The sequence below is a fragment of the Lipotes vexillifer genome, unplaced genomic scaffold, assembly GCF_000442215.2.
Source record: "Lipotes vexillifer unplaced genomic scaffold, Lipotes_vexillifer_v1.1 scaffold519, whole genome shotgun sequence".
Classification (NCBI taxonomy): Eukaryota; Metazoa; Chordata; class Mammalia; order Artiodactyla; family Lipotidae; genus Lipotes; species Lipotes vexillifer.
In genome coordinates this window covers 1,505,329-1,530,021 of record NW_006773945.1, presented here as the reverse complement: position 1 = coordinate 1,530,021, position 24,693 = coordinate 1,505,329, and the positions used below count along the sequence as shown (strand labels likewise).

At 34.5% G+C, this 24,693-nt stretch overlaps 1 protein-coding gene across 6 annotated transcripts in view; it reads left to right on the top strand.

The window, feature by feature from the left end:
- Positions 1-24,693, top strand: part of SOX6 (SRY-box transcription factor 6) — a 527,512-nt gene that overhangs the window by 167,679 nt on the left and 335,140 nt on the right. For all 6 annotated transcript variants that reach the window (XM_007448581.1, XM_007448580.1, XM_007448582.1 and 3 more), the window contains one exon: positions 8,832-9,039. In XM_007448581.1, coding sequence (XP_007448643.1) covers positions 8,832-9,039 — 208 coding nt within the window. The remainder of the gene's footprint in view (positions 1-8,831; positions 9,040-24,693) is intronic.

Genomic DNA, 24,693 nt, shown 5'->3' with positions numbered 1-24,693 from the left:
TTAGGGTGATTTTTATACAGTAGATAACTAATGTAATGTATCTTTGTAATTCTTGGATTAGGGTTAATAACAGTGGAATTCCTGTCTCAAAAGTAGGTAAAGCTCCTCTCTGGAAATGTAAGGCAAGAAAAGATTTAGAAGGTACGTGTTATTGAAATTATGGCATCTTTTACTGTTGAAAGTGATTTTAGTATAGCCCTATGGAATGGAAAAAACACTGGATTGGGTGTCAGAAAACCTACATTTAGAGTTTAGCTCTGCCAGTTTTACCTGTGTGACGTGGGGAAAACCACATAACCTTCTGAGTGTTACTTTTCTTCATGCTAAAACAAACTTCAGTATTCAGTTCTTGGCAACACATTTTTAGAACAACATCTAGAGACTGGAGTGTATCAGAGGAGAATGACGAAGGGTCTGGAAACCATGTCAAATGGTAAATAGGTGTTGAAACTGAAGGAGTTTCACCTAGAAAAGGACTGTTAACCTAATCCCTCCCTTAAGATACTTCGAACAACTTTAACATGGAATAGGAAATAGATTGATTTTGTGTGTCTTTTGAGGGCAAACAGGAAACTATGGGTGATAATAATAAGGATCTAGATTTTAGCTGATCAAGGATTCCCTTTTAAATAATTAGAGTTATCAGAAAATATTATTTGCGAGTCCTCAGATGCAGAAATGCCAAGGAAAGAAAGCTTGGTTACTTTTTCTGATTTCAATATAGGGAAACTATAATATACTAACTCTCTAGATATGTTCAATAAGGCCAAACTCTATTCTCTTAAATTACTTTTATTGCGTTGGCCAAAAGGTTCGTTCGTTTTTTTCCGTAAGATGATTCTTGTAGCACTTAGTTGTCTTTACCTTCATTCCAAACAATTTTGTTAGATTGTATGTGACAGCTGTCATATCAGCGTGCATTAAAAATAAGACATAAAAATTGGCGAATTTTTGTGTAGCCATTTTAATATTAAAGATGGAAGAAAAAAGCAACATTTTTGGCATATTATGTTTTATTATTTAAAGAAAGGTAAAAACAGAGCTGAAATGCAAAAAAGATTTGTGCAGTGTATGGAGAAGGTGCTGTGACTGATAGAACATCTCAAAAGTGGTTTGCGAAGTTTCATGCTGGAGATTTCACACTGGATGGTGCTCCATGGTCGGGTAGACCAGTTGAAGTTAATAGTGATCAAATCAAGACATTAATTGAGAACAGTCAACGTTATACCATGTGGGAGATAGCAACATACTCAAAATATCCAAATCAAGCGTTGAAAATCATTTGCACCAGCTTGGTTATGTTAATCGCTTTGATGTTTGGACTCCACATAAGCGAAAAAAACCTTCTTGACTGTATTCCCGCATGTGATTCTCTACTTAAATGTAATGAAAACATCCCGTTTTTAAAACAAATTGTGATGGGCAGTGAAAAGTGGTTACTGTACAATCATGTGGAACAGAAGATATCATGGGGCAAGGGAAATGAACCATCATCAACCACACCAAAGGCCGGTCTTCATCCAAAGAAGGTGATGTTGTGTATATGGTGGGATTGGAAAGGAGTCCTCTATTATGAGCTCATTCTGGAAAACCAAACGATTAATACCAGCAAGTACTGCTCCTAGTTAGACCAACTGAAAGTAGCACTTGACGAAAAGCATCCGGATTTAGTCAACAGAAAATGCATAATCTTCTATCAGGATAACGCAAGACCGCATGTTTCTTTGATGACCAGGCAAAACCTGTTACAGCTTGGCTGAGATGTTCTGATTCATCTGCCATATTCACCAGACATTGCACCTTCGGATTTCCATTTATTTAGGTCTTTACAAAATTCTCCAAATGGAAAAAATTTAAATTCCCTGGAAGACTGTAAAAGACACCTGGAACAGTTCTTTGCTCAAAAAGATAAAAAGTTTTGGGAAGATGGAATTATGAAGTTGCCTGGAAAAATGGCAGAAGGTAGTGGAGCAAAAGGGTGAATACGTTGTTCAATAAAGTTCTTGGTGAAAATGAAAAATGTGTCTTTATTTTTACTTAAAAACCAAAGATACTCTTTGGCCAACCCAATATATTTCCTCTAAGCGTTTCTTTATAAAATGATTTTTGTTCTTCCTTATTACATAAGCAGTATGTTCATCAGTGTTTATCAATGATAAATTAGAAAACACAGATAAGCAAAAAAAGGAAAGAAATTACCAATAATCTCATAACCATTTATAAATCACTATAAATATTTTGGTGTATATCTTCTAAGGTTTTTTTTCTGTGGCCACATTTACCCTTATGCACGCATGTAACAAAATTGAAGTTATATACTAAAATACTATGATATATCCTTTTCTCCATTTGATACCTCTTCCCTTGTAAATAAAGTATTCTACAACTTTTTTTGGTATTCATATTCAACCTTGAAAATAGTATTTTTCTGATTAAAAGTATTACTTATGATAGAACATTTGCAAAATATATGTAACATCAAAAAGAAAATATAAAACTACCTATTATTTCAAGACTCAGAGGACCATTAACATTTTGTTGGAAATTCTTTCTTTTCTTCTGTACATAATTAAAAAAAAATATATATATATATATTAGTGTTTCTCACTAACATACTTTTTACTAGTAATACGTTATGAATAGTCCCATGTCACTAAATTTTCTGCAAAAATATGATTTTCAATGATTTCAAATTATTCCACCAAATGGATAAAACCATAATGCCCTCAAATAATCCCTACTATTGGAAATACAAATTGCCTCTAATTATTCATCACTATAAAGAACACTATATTCAACATATATAATATTGTTTTTAATGGCCATGTGGTATACCATTGTGTAGCTATATCATCTTTTATTGAATGAATCCCTTATTTTTTAATATCTCAGTTGTTAACGTTTTGCTTAAATAAGCAATTCTGTCATTGCTAGGGCTAATCTTTACCCTTAGCCTTAATTTTTTATTATTTTTGACATATTTGGTGAATAGTTGTTTCATCATTCAACAACGTGACTTTTTTTTTTTTTTTGATGTTTTGGAGGTATATAGAAGAAGCATAAGTTAGGAGCTAAAATTTAGTTGCAAATATGACTAAAACATGCAAAATAGTAACGAATAGTTTAGTATATTATTGCATGGTTCTGATTGCTTCGATGTGTAGTTCAGGGGATAGGAGGATAGTGAGGCCCAGCATAGTCAGGGAGGACTTTAAGGATGAAATGCAGTTTGAGCTGAGCTTTGAAGAGTGGGTTGAGTTCATAGTCAAAGAGAATGTAGTACATTCTAGGGGAAAGGAACAAGACTTGCAAAGGCTCAAAAATTTGATTATGTTTGCTATATTCACAGTACCATGAGAAGGCTATTTGAGTTTAATGTTATTTAATGCCACTGCTGAGCAATCAGTTTTTCATAACTTCTGAAAAATCTGAGCAATATTTATTTTAATCTGTTTTTTCAATTTTATTGAGAAATAATTGACATATAACATTGTATTAAAGATATAAAATATAATGTATATATTGTGAAAGGATTACCACAATGAGTTTACTTAACATCCATCACTTCACACACGTTTTGTTTTTAATATTTACTTCTCTATCCCTTCATATATGGAAACATCTTAATTATATATATATATATATATATATATATATATATGAAACTGAGATATATATATCTATCTCAGTTTCAGAAAAACTGTGATGGAAATACAATACAGTTTTAATTATAGAGTGATCTTTTGTGGTAAGGGAGGGTGGAATTTGTTTCTGTGTTTGTGTGTGCATGAGTGTTGCGGAGCACAGGCTCCGGATGCGCAGGCTCAGCGGCCATGGCTCACAGGCCCAGCCACTCCGCGGCATATGGGATCTTCCCGGACCGGGTCACAAACTCGCGTCCCCTGCATCGGCGGACGGACTCTGAACCACTGCGCCACCAGGGAAGCCCTATATATTCTTAATTTGTGAAAATTGCTTGTATTTTCTAGAAACTTTGCCTAATGACTTTTTTTTGTACTACTGTATGCTTTTTCAGTCATCTACATATAATTTTTGTACTGTGTTTAATTAATTGCCAGTGAAATGCTCCTTAGATAATCTGAATCAACATCACTTTAGTCCTTGTATTGGTACTAGGATACTTTTAAATAGTATTTTGAAATTTTCTTCACTGTTAGGGAGGACTCTGAAGTTAAGGGTTAAGAGAAAACAAACTTATAAGTTTCCTTTGAATGAACTAATGCTTACTCAGTGCCCCATATGCTTTTCTTTTTGTGATGTTCATGTGTTCTGTCATGTTATACACTGGTTGTTTTCACAAGAAAGATCAAAAGAAGAGAAGTAATCTCCTTTATGTTACTTTTTAAAATCACAACTAACCAGGCTTCTTTAAAATGTTCATAATTATATCCTCATTATAACATTAAGGCAAAGCACATTCATTTCATTACCTTCTCACGGAATCAGTATTTCTGAAAGTGGGGTGCATCAGAATCACTTGGGATGTTTATTAAACTTCATATTCCTGGGCCCCAGTCTTTGGGGTATGGGAAGAGGTAAGGGAATCTGTATTTTAACATACTTACCAGGGAATTCTATACCTTAAAGTTGGAGAAGCACTGCTTTAGTCAAATGTTGTCTCAGACCTCTCCACAGCTGTGCTGCAGTGTCATGCATCAAAACTTGATAGATATTATCACTGGACATCTTGCCTCAATTGTTAGTTCATAGGACCAATTTTGTTTTTAGGAAATTAAAGAATAAGTTGAGCTTTTTTTTTCTGTAAGAAAACTTACTTAAAAATTACCTAGCTCCCTAGAACAAAAGCTGGAGATTCTTTGTCAAATTTCTTTTTCTGATTTGGCATTGCTGCCTTTTATCTAACAGTAATCTCTTCATTGTATCGATAAATGTTTGGATTTATGTGCCCCTTTGTTCAGATGAACTGACTATAGGCCCCCATTCATGAGAGGTTCATATATCTTGTTTTTCCATCTACATATAATTTTTGTACTGTGTTTAATTAATTGCCAGTGAAATGCTCCTTAGATAATCTGAATCAACATCACTTTAGTCCTTGTATTGGTACTAGGATACTTTTAAATAGTATTTTGAAATTTTCTTCACTGTTAGGGAGGACTCTGAAGTTAAGGGTTAAGAGAAAACAAACTTATAAGTTTCCTTTGAATGAACTAATGCTTACTCAGTGCCCCATATGCTTTTCTTTTTGTGATGTTCATGTGTTCTGTCATGTTATACACTGGTTGTTTTCACAAGAAAGATCAAAAGAAGAGAAGTAATCTCCTTTATGTTACTTTTTAAAATCACAACTAACCAGGCTTCTTTAAAATGTTCATAATTATATCCTCATTATAACATTAAGGCAAAGCACATTCATTTCATTACCTTCTCACGGAATCAGTATTTCTGAAAGTGGGGTGCATCAGAATCACTTGGGATGTTTATTAAACTTCATATTCCTGGGCCCCAGTCTTTGGGGTATGGGAAGAGGTAAGGGAATCTGTATTTTAACATACTTACCAGGGAATTCTATACCTTAAAGTTGGAGAAGCACTGCTTTAGTCAAATGTTGTCTCAGACCTCTCCACAGCTGTGCTGCAGTGTCATGCATCAAAACTTGATAGATATTATCACTGGACATCTTGCCTCAATTGTTAGTTCATAGGACCAATTTTGTTTTTAGGAAATTAAAGAATAAGTTGAGCTTTTTTTTTCTGTAAGAAAACTTACTTAAAAATTACCTAGCTCCCTAGAACAAAAGCTGGAGATTCTTTGTCAAATTTCTTTTTCTGATTTGGCATTGCTGCCTTTTATCTAACAGTAATCTCTTCATTGTATCGATAAATGTTTGGATTTATGTGCCCCTTTGTTCAGATGAACTGACTATAGGCCCCCATTCATGAGAGGTTCATATATCTTGTTTTTCTTTTTTTTTTTTGTGGTACGCGGGCCTCTCACTGTTGTGACCTCTCCCATTGTGGAGCACAGGCTCCGGATGTGCAGGCTCAGCGGCCATGGCTCACGGGCCCAGCCGTTCCGCGGCATGTGGGATCTTCCCGGACTGGGGCACGAACCCGTGTCCCCTGCATCGGCAGGCGGAGTCTCAACCACTGCGCCACCAGGGAAGCCCCCCATATGTCTTAAGTTTTAGAAAGTTAAAAAGTGAAGACCATAAATGGTAAATTTTGCCCCTTTCCATTGTTCCTAAAGATAGTATGACTTATACAACTTAAGCCATTTATGATTTCATCTTCTGCCCGTGTTGGTGCCTTTGTGGCATGTTGTAAGTAGTTATTATTGCTTTCTTGGAGAAATCATGACTTACAGCTTCTTGTCCTCTGCTTCTTGGTGGTGTTGAGCAACCTTGCACAGATTATGGGGCTGAAGACAGTGTGGGTCATTGGTGTGGGAACCCATGGTCATTGTCTGTGGTACAGATGGCAGTGACCACATTCCCATGAGTAGAAAATAAGGAACGTAGTCTATCTAACAAGTAAGTGACATGAGTAAATAGACTGAAATTAGTCCTGAGAGAAAAAAATGGTACTGTATGGAGCCTAAATTCTCTAAGGACAACTGTAACTCAGGCTGGAGAGACATTTCTAGCATCTTTCAATTTGGGAGTGGTAGGGAAACTCCTCTTTATTATGGTCAGTGGTGAGTCATTTGTAGGTAACCACTTCCATGTAACTGTTGTTTTAAGTTGATCTTCAATCCCTTAGGTTGAGCCAGAGTTTGTTTTTGACTTACAGGCAATGATAGACAAATTTGCCTTTGAAATGAAAGTGATCAAAGCATAATTTATCAAATGGTATTACTGATTCAAAAAAGCCTAGGTCACATTTCTGATAGGGACACTATTAAGAGCTGAAATTGGCTTTGGCAAACATATCTCTGAGTTTTTTGTTTGCACAAAGTAGAGAATGAACTGGCCATTCCAAGGAGCCATGTATTAACCATGACTGGCATCTAAAAGAAGGGGTTCCTGTGCATCACTCCACAGTTATTGTAAGCAGTAAATGAAATACAACATATTTCCTGGGGAAAGAAAAGATTTAGGGGCAAGGTAAAGAGGAGCTCTTTTTCCTGCCCTGCCCATTTATTTTATCCTTTTCAGTTTATTTTAGTGCAAATGTAATGAGCATCTGCTCCGTGCTAGGCATTTTGATAACAATGGGATTGTGGAAAAGATTAAGATTTGGCTCATAGTAATTTAAAGCAGCTTTATTGAGATACAATACACATACCATACAATTTGCTCATTTAATGTGTACAATTCAGTGGTTTTTAGTGTATTCACAGACTTTACAATACTCAATTTAATTCAAGACATATTTTTTACTAAGCAATTCCTTAGGTCCAGAGGGGGAAAAAGCTCTTTGGCTCCATTCCTAGATCTGTTCCTTTCAACAAAATAATAATACCTACCATTTACTAAGCACTGCCTGCTTTGGGCTCAGCACTGTGCCTAGTTGCTTTACAAATGTTAGCTCATTATATGCTACCAATAACTGTGAAAATAAGTTTTATTCCTACCTTGTATGCAATGACAATAATACCTAAATATCTAGCATTTACTGAGTACAATTATCTCATTTAATGTATGTGGAAATGTATTTCTCTAGATTCCATTTTCTTTTCATTCTCTTTCCTACCAGTGATTAATACTGTAACTTTTTTTTAAACGCTGTAACTTTTACCTCATGCTCTTCCTCTAGTTCTTGATGCTTACTGGGCTTTTTTTTTGTGAAGAAGGAGAGAGATACAGGAGTGATTAAGATTTTTAAGCTTCTGATGAGAACAAAGCCTAGATGCTTTATTTATTTCATACAGTTTTTTATTGGGAGAGAGAATACCCATACACAGACAGATAAGGTGAATGCAAGACTACTGGTGGACTGCGGCCAATAATGTTTGCTTAAAACTCTCAGTTCCGATTTAAAGAGCTATAAAAGCATTTTCTTTTTATAAACTTTTAGGTGTTTATTATTTTCAATCTAAGATTTGCTTTTTCTCCTTGAAGATGGACCTAACTCTCCTACCAGTTAGTCAACTTCTCTGTAATGTGAAATAATTCTTGTGTAAGTGTTTCTGTAACAAACTTGTCTTCTTGTTAAAAAAAAGAAAAAAACAAATCATTTTTAAATGTCACATGAAAAATGTGTGTGACTATGTGCTAAAGTATCAGGGGTAAGTGTAAGAAATAGAAAGAGGTTTCTGTAATTTTGACAGATGTGTAGCTAGAAAAAAAAAACAAACAATTTTCCTCAAACCCCAGCACACAAAAATATTCAGGTTGGCTAACTTTCTGACGCTGATTTAGATATTTTATATATTTTCTGGTGAATAATTAACATGAATATGGAAGCTAATTTCTCTACTGTTTCTAAATTTAGGGATAATGGGGTTCTTTTTTGATGTACATATATTTTAGGCTGTGGGAAGAGGGTTGCTAATATAAGTGCCAATTAAAAGAAAAACTTTACCATCCTTATAATTAATAATTGAATCTGAACTATTTTAAATGAAGGGTGTAAATGAGTAAGAAGTTGAAGTGTTCCTTTTAAAATTAAGTTTTTGTACCACTTTGGCTGCTTTTTTTTTAAAAAAAGAAAAAGGTCAAATCTGCAATTTCAGGTTAGTTCCTTTGATAATTACCTCTATGTTTAGTATGTTTTTTAAGCAGAGATAGTTAATATATTTTATTTGTCCATCTCAGCCTCATATACTGTCATTCTGAGTTTGGGATTTTTCTCCAATGATATGCAAAGAAACATGTTCTAATGGTTTTATTTTATTTTATTTTCTAGGAGTCAGAGAATAATAAGTTATGTTCCCTATATTCCTTCCGAAATACCTCTACCTCACCACATAAGCCTGACGAAGGGAGTCGGGACCGCGAGATAATGACCAGTGTTACTTTTGGAACCCCAGAACGCCGCAAAGGGAGCCTTGCCGATGTGGTGGACACACTGAAACAGAAGAAGCTTGAGGAAATGACTCGGACTGAACAAGAGGGTATGTGTGGACTTAACTGTTGGGCTTTATTCTTTTAAAGATTCCAGGCTTAAAAAAAAAATGAGTGGGATTTTAAGGGCCAGAGAAGTGCATAATTGAAACTAGCAAGGAAAAAGTTATTCAGAGGTTACCATGGTGATGGCAGATTGTGATCCATTAGAAGTGTTAAGCAGATAGCTCCATTTTTCTACAACTCTGTGCATTTTATTTGGCTCTTATAATAACAAATCAAGGTTTTAAACTGACTATAAGCCTTGCTCTGGAAAAGGGAGTACAGGTATTTTCCTAGCCGCAACTTTATTTTTCATTTTTTCTCCCTATTTCCTCTTGATGGATAGTGTTTTGTTATGAAAATATCAACTGTTTAAAAAGAAAAAGACCCCTAATTTATTTCTCCTTATTTTTATAAATATTATAAATATTATTATTTTACCTCCAAATGTTTCAGAATTGAGAGCTGAGGGTTTCTAATACTATTAAAGCTAAATGTTCAAGGGAGGAGTTCTTTGACACATGACATCTACTGAAACATCCACCTTCTCTACTCTCTCTACAAGAGTCCACTTAGGTTAACTTAGGTCCTAAAAAGTAGATGAAAGAAGACTCTCTAATAATATGTTTAAATTAAATAAATCAACTCTGAGTGATTGCTCTACTATGTATATTCTTTCATTTTTTTATGTACAGATTTTAGACTTTAAAATGTAGTATCATTAATGGCTCTGGATTACTACTTACATTGTAAGTTAAATTTAAACCTCTGTGGCACTATAAGGAAATGGGGATTTGATATAAGGGAATTTTTCATGTAAGTTAATTTTATTCCTTTAAGGGCTCAGAAGTTTAAAAATTTCAAATTAATTTTTGTGATGTGTCCACCACATCAACAATCTTTGTGGAAGCTTCTAAAATGTATTACATGCTTCCCTATCTTACTAACCAGATTATATGGCACAAAATGTAAACTTTTTTGTTGACTCAGGGTCATGATGCAGTAGAATATGATCTCCAATACCTATCTAACATTCATGTGACCCTTGGGTAAGTTCTTCAATCTCCCTGAACCACAAAATTTAAAGTTTGGTATGGTAGTAACCTGACTTCTTAACTCAAACATTTTTAGAATTAACTATAATAATTAATGTGTCTTATGAACTGTAAAATACATTTGAGTTATTGTGATGATAATTATTATAAATGTCAATTACTTTACCATGCTATAATGTAATGATGCCCCCAGAGATCTTTGAGATAATTAGGACAGTTGGCTTTATGGTTATTTCTCTGCAATTATGAAACTTTAGAGTTCCTGTGTCTGCTTGATTTAGATATCTTTTTTGGTGTGTGTGTGTGTGTGTGTGTGTGTGTGTGTGTGTGTGTGTGTTTTGGTTTCTCTTCCTTTAATATCAGGTTTCAGACTGTTACTTCTTACCTAGTTGTGAATATTTTCTAATTTGCTTCTTATATTCATCTATCAATTATGAGATTAGATGATCATAACATTCTGGACTATATTTAAAATATGAACAAACATTTCTGGGTGAGTTGCTAAGAGATTCTGGGCAATATACATGCTCTTCAGTGCATGGACTTCATGCTGACTCTTCTGGCTGCTCAGAGACTTTATATTCCTCATTCATGGCTATTCTAGAATAACTGAGGCTGCCAGATCAATAAACTCTGAATAAATGAGATTGCTAGGTTACATTTAATTGTGATTCACCAAAAAGATTGTTTTAGCTCTATAAGAAAGAGGTTTCAACATACTTTAGAGGGCTCTGTTGTGTAAAAATAAAGAAATTGATTTGTGATGATTTTTTAGGGGGAGGGGTCTAGACTGCTAGGGAATTTAAAATCATCCTTCTCTTGCAAGTAATGATTAGTGTTTTCTTCTTCATTATTGTGTGTTATAGATTTGATACAAGAGAGGCATTTGTAAGATGAGACCTCTCATTTAAGAGTCCTTTGTTATTATATTCCTACTATTGAAGAATGTTTTTTATGTACTCTACAGAACTTTGTTTTGTACAGTACATATATTTTAGGCATCAGAAATTCAGGCATTTTTAGTGCATATCAACGTATATAATACATTAAGTACAAATAGAAATGATAAAAAGTGTGCTTATCAAACAGATTCCAAAAATCTGGGAGGAATGCTGAATATAATGTATGAAAGAAACAAAAAGTCAAAAGTTTTTGACAAACTGAAAATATAAACTTAAAACTAACCCATCAAGATAAAATTTAATAGGTCTTATTGTCAAGTCCAGAGGCTGTGACCAAAATTCCTATCTGCACAAGTAATTACTGAAGGAAATTTAAATAGCAGACACATGATTAAAAAAAACACCCAACATATGAGTTTTAGGTGACAGAGAGTGCAATGGGGTCAGTGCAGTGAATATTGCCAAAAAATTGCCAGTGCTATCCCAGTCAGCATTACTAGAATTACAGTATGTAAGATTCAAGAGGTGTCGGTCCCACTGAACTTCCTGCTCAAAAGAATGCACCTGAAGTATTGTGTTGAGAATTACTACACTTTAAGAGGAACTCAGAAGCATTGGGATATTCTCAGAGGAGAACAAATGACATGCTAACAGACACAGAATTATATAATAAGAGGAATAATTAAAGGAACTAGTAATATTATCATTATATTATCATATAATATTATATATCATATTGAAATTATAACAAGACCAGCTGTCTAACAGTGTAGCTGTCCATGTATGGAAAGACTTTCTTTGAAAGATAATAAATTATCTTTGGAGGTATGCAGCAATCTTAATTGCCATTTTAAAAGGTTATTTTAGATGAGAGGTAATTGGTCTTTTTCTGCCAAGACTATGAATTTTTATGAACAATATGCTTATACAGTATTCTGTAGTTCATGGTATATTTTTTATAGCCCTAATCAAGAACTACATAGTATCATGATTATTTTTCTACAAGTTTTCTTATTATTTTGCAAGGTGCTATATCAGAACTGAGGGATTCTTACTTTCCTTCTTTCTTTGGCTGTGGATCCCTTTGGTGGCTTGGCAACACCTACAGGTCCATTCTTATTTTAAATGCATAAAGTAAAATCCATGGAATTATGAGAAAATGAATTATATTAAAATGTTAAATAATTTAAAAATTTTGTGATGTGCTATGAAGTACTACTTTACTAATGCATTAAACACAAGATCTAATGGAGGGACTAAAAATGCAATTTTGAAGTAGTGATAAGTATAAAAGATATTTTGAGATATCTTCAACAAGTACAATGTGATATAAAAATATATTGTTATTTTATTGGTTACAATGTCACAGATATTATGAATTTATGGTTTGTTGCCTGCATCAATAATTTAAAGAAATGCAAATTTTCAGTTAAAAAAATTGGTGAAAATGAATTTTTTCCATCCAAGTTCACAGACTTCCTGAATTCTATGGTTAGACTCCTGGGGTCTGTGGACCCTAGGTTAAGAACCAATTTGCTACATGATATTGCACACCTATCATGAATAAAACAATAGTCTCTAAATTTAAAGAGTTCATATTCTAGTAAAAGGTGTAAAACATATACAAAATGAACTCTAATTCATATTTAATATGTGATAAGTTCCATGAGAGCTACATAGATAAAATGTTATAGGAGTTTACAAGATAGATTGTGCCTGCCTAGGAAACCATGGAGAGGTTCTATAGGAAAATGAGTCTTAACTGGTCTTGGAGAATGAAAGGATATGTAAGTAGAAATGGAAGGGAGGGACATTTCAGTCAAAAGGAACAGGCAGAAAGCTTTAAAACAGCCTTCAGGTTCTACTTTAAAGTATGTGAAGATGCATATAGGGTATAAGACTGAAAAGGTAGGTTCTGTTCATCACAGTGGCCCTTAAATTCTTAGCTAAGAAGCTCACACTATATGAAAGTTATGGAGGAACGACTGACTGTTTTTTAGCACGGTAAGTTGATGGATTAGAGCTTTCCTCCAGGAAAGTTAATCTGGCAGCACTGTATTGGATGTATGGGAGCACAGAGAGACGTTATGGAAATTGTTTCAGGCTAGAGATAATGAGGGCCTGAACTAAAGCAGCAGAAACAAGAAAGAAAGAAGGGGTGTATATGGAAAAGATATTTGGAGGTAGAATTGTTAGGACCTGACATTTAAAGTGAGGAGATCAATAGAGAGGAGTGGTTTAAAGGTAGCTCAGAGTGAATAGGAGGATGGTATAACAGTTAATGAGAAAAGTAGACAACATGTTTTGGAGATGGGAGTAATGAGGATTTCTATTTTTTATTTTGAGTTTGATGCCTAATTTTAATCATTTGCTTGGAGCAATAGAACAGAACAGTGTGATGGGAGAATAGAAATAATTATAGAAAAGGTCATTAATAAGCTTCTGATAGATTTCTGATTCTATAATATTATAATTATATTCTAGGTCTAAGGAGGTATAATAGCTCCACCAATATTTGCCTGGCTTTGACTTTTTAAAGCCCCATCTCCTCATCTGGGATGTCCTTTATGCCCTGGGATGTACAGAAGCTTTCAAATGCATTACTCACCTCTCCCTCGCTTCTACCTCCTGGTTTGAAGACCATACTTTATAAGTGACAAGCTTGTGTGATTGACATAATAAATGACCTTTCCTGAGTCGTTCTTGTCCTGGAGAATGTTTTGAGTATATCAGACTAAATGCCTTCCCCCTCATTTCCCCTTTTATACAGTAACTGACCTATAAAATGTTTATTTATTATGGTCTATTTTAAAACAGTATCTACTTGATAAAACAAAAACTCTCCATTCGGTAATAGGAAAGTTATTCTCTTACAGGTAGATTCTTTGATTAACCAAATAATTGTCCAGTATTTTATCTGCCATTCTCTCAAGAAATGTCCTCTCCAGAGCAGTGATTTGACTGGATTGCTGAAACACTGATGAACAAAGGTGTTCTGTCTGAAGTGCCTCCGCTGAAAGTAAGATTTGTGGGAAAATAGGCAAGGCTTCTGTTTTGTTCTAAATTTAACCCTGATTTTTTCTGCCATAGATAGATAGGTTGGTAGGTAGGTAGGTAGATAGATAGGTGTGCAGATGCATGGAAAAATGGATAGATGGATAAAATGAATGAATATCAGAATCTACCTTTTAAAACACTGTTGATATTGGTGGGTATAGTGTGTAGAAAGACTTTGATTAATAGATTCAGTTTTAAATGGTTCTAAGATAAAAAGCCTTCAGCTGGGATTAAATGATGAATTTTAGTTATCCTTGTATCACCCATCTTGTTGCCAATGTAGCTGGGCTGTAGCATAAGCGACAGTTGTCAGAAAATGAATACTTTAAAAAGGACTTCTATATCTAAATACATATATTTAATCAGAGAGTCCTTTGGCTTCTGAAAATAAGTTGTCTAATGAGAATTTCATTTGAGCAGCTGCGACTGAGGAGGTCAACAGGCATTGCCTAGGAGAATATGGCCCAGCTGGTTAAATCTGGTTGTTGTCGTGATTTAAATGGTCAAGTGCTGCTTGTAATCCAGGACCGTCTGTTTGTAAAGGGAAGAGTGAGTGCTTCAGCATAATGTACAGCTGTTTTAATCTCTCTTTAATAATAGTGCTTCAGCCACTATCATGTCTTGTGTATCATACTACTAAGTATATGATCCTAGGCTGGGTGAACTGGTTTGGGTCAGGTTCTGGAGTCATGTGAGATTGCAGAGAAAGGGATACATTGATATAAACCTCAACTCTAACAAAATAAGATTTTCTTTCTGACTTTTTGCTCTTTTAAAAGACTTATTTTTTAGTTAATAATTATTGTGATCAAGAGGGAATGATGAAGCTTGTAGTTAGAAATATTAGAATAAATGTGTTCTCTTCGATAGAGGCCATAAACTTAATGGAAAGTATGCAGAGTTTAGGTACAGTGTCATAGGATGTATGTTGATCAGAAATTAGAGTGTTTGTCCAGTGGAATTGTGTGCTTCAAGATATGATAATGAAAGTATGTGGATTCATTTGACTGTGTATGTAGAGAAAGGGCAGGAGCATTTGAGCTTTGGATTCCTGGTGGGATAGGCTTTCCAATGGATTATGCAGCTGTTACCCAGCACAAGAATGAACACGTGTTTATGTATCTGATGGATTATTATCATTATTCACATCTCTAAACAATAATTTGGATTTCTACATATATTTTCACTGAATTATATTTAGTAAGCATATATGTTGGTATGTGTTGCTCATCTGATAGCTTTTGCCTGTGTGGTATAGTTTAAGCAATGGGAGAACTCATTTTTGAAAGCCATATGTGTTTTGAGTAAGCTAGATCTGGGTTTGAATATAAGTTCTAATATTTAGTGAGGCAGTATAGCATACTGATTAAGAGTGTGGGCACTGTTGCTATGCTGCCTGAGTTTGAATCTCAGTTCAGCATTTGCCAGGTGGATGACACTGGGCACCTCTCTGTGTTTTCTCAGCCAAATATTGGACATAATTATAGAGCTATCATGAAGACATCAAGATTTAGTTAATGCAACTAAAACATTTAGAACACTACCAGCACATAGTAAGTGCTCAATAAATGTAGCCAACATTATTTCTTAGTCTTAGACAAATTATTTCATCCTTTGGTGCTTCAGTTCCTTTATCTGTAAAATTGGATAAATGATGTCTACCTTGCAGGGCTGTGTGAGAATTTGACAGATTATATATATATAAAACACATAGCTTCTATAATTATAATTTATTATTACTATTACTGTTATAACTACCATTACTGTTATTATTTGAAGGAACATTTTGTAAAGAGAAATATTACAGGAATCTCATCCTGCACCTCAGGCAGAATCAAAGGAAATGTCCCATGGTGTTAGGATTTAGCATTTGGCAGCAATGATGTACTTGTTTTCTGGAAGAGCAGTCCAGCTTAACTCTCCTTTCAGGCTCTTTGGAAAAGCTGATACTAAAGTTTTCCCACTGGAAGCCAGTCTTCCCTGCTGAGAAATATGTGGAATATGATGCTGTCAGTGAGAGAGGTTGGTAAAGCCTTAGATGAGGTTTTTAGATACTATCCAGTTAAGAGCACTGTGTTCCTGTTAAAGAAAAAAATCTGTTAAAAGGCCATGCTAAAAAAAAATGTAAAAGTTTAACATTCATACCATGCTAGAGCATCGAAAGAATCTTTTAAGGCAAAATTTATGGATATTAGGTTTTTGCCTCTGTTCTGATTGAAGGTTATATTGGTGAAGTATTTAGAGTATCCGAGATCCAAACCTTTCTTTATATTTCTCATTCATGGGAGAAGGTTTTGGATTTTTGCATAAAAAATGCATTAAGTATTCATCATGAAACCCCCAGAGTTATTATTTCAAGTAAGTTGGAAGTTTCAGGTCATTTAAATGCTGAAGTTACCCAAGACCGCTCATACTCCAGGTGAAGAAACAATCAGGTATTCAGAGCGATGCTGATGTGACTTCATTTTAATTCTTTTTTTTCTTCTCTTTAAAATATATCTTTACTCCCTTATAATGTTTGTGTCCTTGCTCCTATTTTAAAGAATTTTTATCATAGTCATAGCAAATACTAACCTAGTGCCAGATAGTTTAAATAAACATATTTCTGCAAGTATTACACAATTAGGGATTAAAATGAGGAGCTAGAACTACTGGTTTTTGAATTATGGAAAAAAATAATGTTTCTTATGTTATTGTGTTAAGTATATTTGCTTTCTAATTCTTTAGAAACTGATCATCCTCTCATATAACTTTATAAAGGATGTAATTAGCCTGAATCCTGTAAACCCTAGACACTTGCTTTTTATACTCATAATTATATTTCAAGATCAATTTTGCTGTGTGCAGCTGTAGTTCATTTTCACTTTTGTATAATATTTCACACACTCTCCCATGGAATGCTATATAGGAGTATACTCTCCTGTTTACTGTCTCTGGACATTTGGACTATTTCCAGTTTTCTGCTAGTACAAACAGTGATGGTATGAACATTCTTGCACCTGTCTTCTGATACACATGTGCATGAGCTTCTTCTATAGGGTGTATTCCCAGGAGTGGAACTGCTGTTGACAAATTTTGTATTATTTTTTCCACTCTGTTGGAAAACATTACACAAAGAAGTTGGGGCTGCAGTGTGTGTGTGTGTGTGTGTGTGTGTGTGTGTGTGTGTGTGTGTGTGTGTGTGTGTGTGTGTTTAATGTGTGTGTGTTATAATTTTCGAAAGGCTTAACTGTCTATACCTTTTGGTTCCACCTTCCTCAAAATGTCTAGCCCAGGTTTCCTTTTATTGCTGAGCTTTTCAGAAGCTTACAAGAGCCTTTGATGGACCCTTCACTGCAATTTTTCCTTTTCTTTTTGTTGTCTCATAATAAAATGTCTTCAGCCCTTCTTTTAAGTAGTGCATTGTCATTCTCCCTCTGGACTATGATTACTAAGTTTGTTAAGAAACACACTTTTTTTTCCCGTTTGATTCCTTTTATTGACGTTTCTACCGCTGTGTGGTTTTTGAATTAAAGTAGCTCCTGATCTCTAACCCTATCAGGTTCATGATCATTTTTTCCTTAAATACCTTCTTCAAATTCAAAATTAACCAGCAAACCCTGTTGATTATTGCCACTGCTCTAACCATTCATATTGGAATAGATATATTTTTGTAGCCAAACAGTTGGCTTATTAGCTGGAAATCTTCACCTGTTTCTTAAAATGTTTTATCTGGGAATCCTTTCAGATGCAGACTGGCCTGAATTTTATGTGCATTCTTGCTTGACTCTGGTAACTTTCTGGGTAATACCTAATAATTAATTAATTAGTTAATTAATTGATTGATCTTAGCACTGGTTTCTTAATTTAGAAAATGAGGACATTGGTTGAGCATTAAGGGCCAAATTCTAAAATTCTATGTGCTTTGATTTTCTTTTGGAGTCTGTATCTAAAGTTCAGCATCCTCTATCTGTAATTTTCTTTTTCAAACTGTTTTCAGAGTAACTAAGTCATCTGAACCAATATCATGATTCTTTTTCTCTTAGTATGGTTGAAATTGTCCTTTACTATTTCCAGTCTCTTTTTCTGATGTTAGAATCTTTATAAAGATAGAGATAAAAGCTGCCATCAAGTTTTGATGTCTGAAAAAGTCATTGTCTGTAATGAAGTACTTACAGACAAAGCCATGGATAATTGGCTCAGAAAATGCTATACATGGCTTGAAAGATTAGCAAATGGAGGGTGAGTTTAGTAGGGTGTGATGATCCAGAAGAAGGTAAAGGTCAGTAATTCTACCTTTTGGTAGAACTGTTGTAAAGGGGATTTGGGCCTTAGAGGGAATTCACGGCCATATTTATTAGCCATATGAGGCTATGGGTTTACTGCTGAATAACTGTGACACTTAGACCTATCATATCTTTCTTAATGTATGTCTTGAGGGTTTAAGTATAACTGAGGAGCCACCACTTAGAGGCCAGACAAGTACACTCACAATGAAGTCACAGAATATAGGCCATCCCCTAGCATTGGGAAGCAGAAGTTAGAGGCCTATGGCCTGTGGACTTCTCTAATTGCTCTTATGTAGTGAATTGAAATGAGTAAATACAAATAGAGGGTTAAAATAAGTGGAGATATAATGAAGAATAACTATGAAAAATGACAAAGTATTGAATTATTTGCAAGAACTATGGTACCAGCAATAACAGTGGTAGAATTACTTTGCTACTAATGTGTGACTTTTGAATGAAGGCAACCTATAGTCAACGGGCAGTTTTTAGAGTGGCTAACAAACCGTGTGCACTAGGATTCCATTCCACTCCAAAATGCAGTGGAACTTAGCTTAACCTGGAATTTTGTAGCAGATCCTTCAGAAATACCTCTAATCTTGTACTTCTTACTCCTGTCACAGGTGTGGAAGAGATGGGAAATTTAAGAATTAATGCATAAGCAACATGTTTTTTGGAGCAATCTCCCTTTGTTTCCAGGTAGAAAAGGGAGACTGGGGAAAACTACCTTATGTTCCTAATGTACAAAGTCCTAAAAACTATTCTTTGATCTTTTTGATAATGTTTGACAATATTTATATAGTGACAGTGTCCTTTTGGAATACAGAGGATAGCAGAAAATTAATGTTGTTTGCTTATAAATATTATTGTCACCAAACTCATGTGCACAAAAGCTCATGTATTAATTTTATTTCTCCATTAGTAATTGTAATTTAACTCTTAATCCCCCATTCTCACTAATAGAAGGAAGTCTGGTCTCACTTCCAGGTAAACTCAGTTACTTCAGGATTTAACTTCAGTCAGTAGAATTATGCCCCTTTCTTCATGGTTTTATCTGATATTCAGAGGGTTTAGGCATTTTACTGGCATTGGAACTTTGGTATTTGGCCAGTGATCATCAATCTCTATTATGCTTGGAAATAAAATTCATTGCTTAAAATCCGAACATTGTACTCCGGCTTTCAAGACTCATCTTAAACTTACATTTTTTCTCAGGCCACTCCAGCTACTGGAGGGCCATTACACATCATAAGAATTTGATTCCTAGGGTTCTTTTGTAATCTTTCTCTAGTGAGCATTCTGATTAAGAAACTTGAAGATGTAACAATCTCATGGCAAACTTTCTTATCTAAAGAGTCAGCACTGTGTTAACTTGAATTAGTTATTTAGTCCAACATACTTCATGCTCAGCCATTATCCCTACCCAGAATAACCTTTTATCTCTCCTCTTCTTATCTAAGTTTTCCATCTATCCATTTTACAATACATAAAGTACAGATCACATCTTGTCTTCTACTGATGACTGTAGCCCTCTTTGTCTAAAATTTGTGGAGTCTTAAAAAAAGTCAAACTCGTAGAAGTAGGGAGTAGAAAGTTGGTTGTCAGGGTCTGGGGATGGGTGGGGGAGACAGAGAGAGGTTGGTAAAAGGGTACAAACTTTCAGTTATAAGATGAATAAGGTCTGAGGATATAATGTATAACATGGCGACTATATTTGATAACATTATATTGTACACTTGAAAATTTCTAAGATTAGCAAATCTTAGCGGAGTAGAATTTAAATAGGATGAGGTGATGGATGGATGTGTTAATGAACTCAGTGGGGGGGATTGTTTCACAATGTATCTATATATCAAATCATCACGTTGTATACTTTAAATTTCTTACAATTTTCTTTGTCCATTATACCTCAGTAAAGCTGGAAAAAACCCATATACCACTCCATTTATCAATAGATTATAACTCAATATTTGCTATTTTTTAAATTGAGATTTTTTAATTGGGTTAATTATAGATTCACATGCAGTTGTAAGAAAAAATATATAGAGATCCAGTGTACACTTTGACCATTTTCCCCCAGTGATAACATTTTGCAAAACTGCCACATACTGTCACAACCAGGTTATTAACATTGATACAATCCATTGATCTTATTCATATTTCTCCAGTTTTAATTGTTCTCAGTTGTTGTGGATATGTGTATTAGGTTCTCTACAATTTTGTCACCTGTAAATCACCTATATAGATTCATGTATTCGCTACCACAATCAAGTTATGCTCTTTTATAACCATACCTACCTCTCTTCTACTCCAACACCCCTTACCAAATGCCTGTCAACATTAATATGCTCTTCATTTCTAACATTTTGTCATTTCAAATATGTTATATAAATGGATTTGTACAGTACCTATTTTTTTGGAATTGGCTTTAAGAAAAAAAAAAAACAGCATAATTCCCTGGAGATTCATCCGAGTTGTTGTATGTATCAATAGTTCATACTAGTTTTTAATTGCTGAGCAGTATTCAGTAGTATGTATAACATGTACGTATCACAGTTTATTTAACCATTCACCAGCTGAAGGATGTCAAATCAAACATCCAGTTTTGGGCTATTACAAGTAAAGTTGCTATGAACACTTGTGTACAGGTTTTTGTGTGAACATAAATTTTTATTTTTCTGGGATTCATGGCCAGGGGTACAATCGCTGGGTTGTACAGTAATTGATGTTTAGTATTATAAGAAACTGCCAAACTATATTTCAGAATAACTGTACATTTTACATTCCCACTAGCAACATATAAGTGATCTAGTTTCTCTGCATCTTTGTCAGCATTTGGTTTTGTCATGTTTATTTTAGCGATTCTGATAGGTGTATAGCGAAATCTCATTGTGGCTTTAAATTGTATTTCTTTTATGGCTAATGATGTTGAGCATTATTTCATGTGCTTGTTTACCATCTGTATATCCTTTTTGGTGAAATGTCTATCATCTATTTTTTAATTGGATGTTTTTATACTGTTGAATTGTGAGAGTTCTTTATTATTCTATTTACTAGTTCTATGTTGAATATGGGATTTGCAAATATTTTCTCCTAGTCTGTAGCTTGTCTTTCCATCTTCTTTACTATAAGGTTTAACAGAGCAAAAGTTTATAAATTTGAAGAGGGCCAATTAAGCAATTTTTAATTTTATGGATCATGCTTTTTGTGCCAAGTCTAATAATACTTTGCCTAGCCCTATATTCTAAACATTTTCTCCTATTTTTTTGCTAAAAGATTTATAGTTTTATATTTTACATTTAAGTCTATAATCAATTTAGGGTCAATTTTTGTATCAGGTGTGAGGTTTAGGTCACATTTTTGTACAAGGTGTGACATTTAGTTTTCATTTTTTGACTTAGCAAGGTCATAGGATGCAAGATCAACTCATAAAAATCAATGGCATTCCTAAATGTTAGCAATGCACATATGAAAACCAAAATTTAAAACCCAATGCTATATATTATTTCTCCAAATAAAATGAAAAGTCTAGGTACACTTAGCAAAACATGTACAGGATCTGTTGCTGAAATTACAAAATGCTGGTCAGTGAAATCAAAGAAAACTTAAATAAATGGCAAGACATCCTGGTCATGGGTTGGAAGACTCATAGGACTGGTAAAGTTGTCAGTTTTCCTCCAAATGATCTATATATGTTTAATGCAATTCCTATCAAAATCTCAGCAAGACTTTTATGAACATAGACAAACTTATTCTAACATTTATATAGAAAGGGATAGGTCCTAGAACAGCTAAGTTAATCTTGAAAAAGAATAATAAAATGTTAGGAATCACTCTACTCAATATTAAAGCTTACTATAGCTACAATAATCAAAACAATGTGGTTTTGGCAGAGAAATAGATACATTGATCAATGGAACATAATAGAGAACCCACAAATAAAACCACCAAATTATGCTCAACTGATTTTTGACAAAGAAGAAAAGTATTATTTGCTATTTTACATTTATGGATCTTGCCTCCCAAGAAGATTTTAATTTTTGAGGACACAGACCATATCTTTAGTCTATCTTCAGACACCTAGTATAGATCTTAGCATATAACATGCATTCACCTAAAAATCTGTTGATTTATAAAAGATTTCAGAGAGACAAATATTATTATGGCTCAGAGAGGAATAGATTCAATTTTTAGGGAATGCCCCTTTAGTTAAGCAAAGCAAAATATACATATTTAAATGCACACATATGAATGCTCAGTATTTCCATAAGCATTTATTAAGCTCTTCCATCTGGTATTGTAGTGGGTGAGGAGAGGTAAAAATGGAGAAAGAGGGAGAGAAGAAGATGAATACAGAGATGAATAGATACTGGTTTTTAGTAATTCTCAGTTTAGTGGGAGAAACACATGCACATAGAGTAGTTATATTATAGTAAGTGCTATAGCAGAAGGAGCTATAAAATGCTGGAGTACAGAAGAGGGAACTATCATTTTGTCTAGAAGATTTAGGAAGGAATTTATAGGCATTTGAGCTGGATTTTTGATTAATTATAAGCTATTCATAGTGAACAAGAGACATAATAGAATCCCAGACAGAAAAGCATGTATAAGTTTTCAGTGATGTGATTAAACCTGTGAGTGTGGTGAATTCAAGAGGTTTGGTGTAGTTAGGATAGGAGACGTGACTAAAAAAATGGATTGAAGCCATTGTGAAGAGTTTGAATTTTATCTTTTGGGTAGTAGGGATCAGTAGAGAGCTACTTAAAGTAGGAGGATGAATGACATAATTGTGTACATTTCTTAGAAACGTAACTTTGGTAGCATTTTGACTCTCTGTTGGAAAGAGACAAAGCCAAATGCAGGAAAATCTGTTAGTAGGCTATTTTAATGGGCCACACATGTACTGATAAGAGTCTAAACAGATAAGGCACTGGCAAGGGTTAGGGAGGAAGAATCAGCTTTTAGATATATACTTGAGGTTGCTAGTTAGGTGTGAGGTGTGAGGTTGGGGAGAGAGTCAAAGATGATTGAAGTATCCTGGTAGAGAGAATCAACAGTGAGGCTATTAAGATGGTGAATATAGATAGATGAGAAGGTTTAGGGAGAAGGTTTGGGTTTAGGCATGCTGAGTTTGAGCATTCTGTGAAGGTGGATATACCTGGCTGGCAAATGTAAGTCTGACTATCCTGGAGACTAGGAGAGAGCTCCCTTTCTTATCATTGTTATGGATTTAATCTCCTTTTTCTTAGAGAACTCATTGCGATTAGTCATTGTTGCTTTCAGGTGGCATCATATTTGCTACATAGTGGAAGCTCTATAATCTAACATTCTGTTCATGTAAAAGAAGAGGATCGACTATAGGCCAATATGGGTCATGTGTGTCTTATGTGTTCAGGTAAATTTAATTAATCTTTTAGCCCAGTGTTTCAAATTGTTAGTAGTGTGGTTGTTACTGGGAACTTGTTAGAAATGCGAATTCTTGAGCCTCACCCCTTACCTACTGAATCAGAAACCCTGGGATGGGGCCCAGCAACCTGTGTTTTAACAAGCTGTCCAGGTGCTCCTGATGCACACAAAAGATTGAAATTATGGAATAACACCTATACTATACTGTGCTGTACTATACTACACTGGACTATACTGTACTAAATTCGAAGCCATATAATATGTTACCATGAAATCATCTTGCAACTGGGCAACATATTTTCAGCCATCCTTATGACCAAAAATTGTCTAACAAGTCATAAAATAATGGATAAATTGATTCGATTAAGAAGTAGGGTGAAAGTACAAGCCACAGGCTATATATGGCAAGGGGTGTAGCTATTATCTTCTCATTTTATTACTCTTTCTTTAAATCTTATTTCATTTAAGTTTGTATCTCCAAGTAGCTAGAAAATAAAATTTATGTGGTATATGAAGAAAATTGAAATTCAGGACTACTTTAGTGGTTTAGCGACTAGTTAGGGTGATGGTGTTAGGGGCTCTAGTTAAAGAAGAAAAGCTGATGAGAGAAAAGAAAAGTTACTGTGTGGTTTCAAATGTATTCATCTGGATTCAGATTTTATTTCAGTCTCTTACCTTGATCAAAGGTGAGCACTCAGGTCATAGCAGATGACTCCCCTTATCTGAGGATGCTTAATAGATATTATTGGATGATGAACCAAGTTTAATACAGAAAACAAAGCCCACAGTGTTTGGGCTTAAGAAGGTTAACATTTAATTGCCAAACAAAATCATGTATTCTTGTTAGACATGTAGATCTACATGTGTGGAGGTGGCTAGCGCATAAGTGAGTTTCCTAGTTGCTTAGGTGAACAACCTCAGGTTTCTTTGGTGATGAACTTTAGTTTTCGTTATAGCCCCGCTTGCTCTGCCATTCC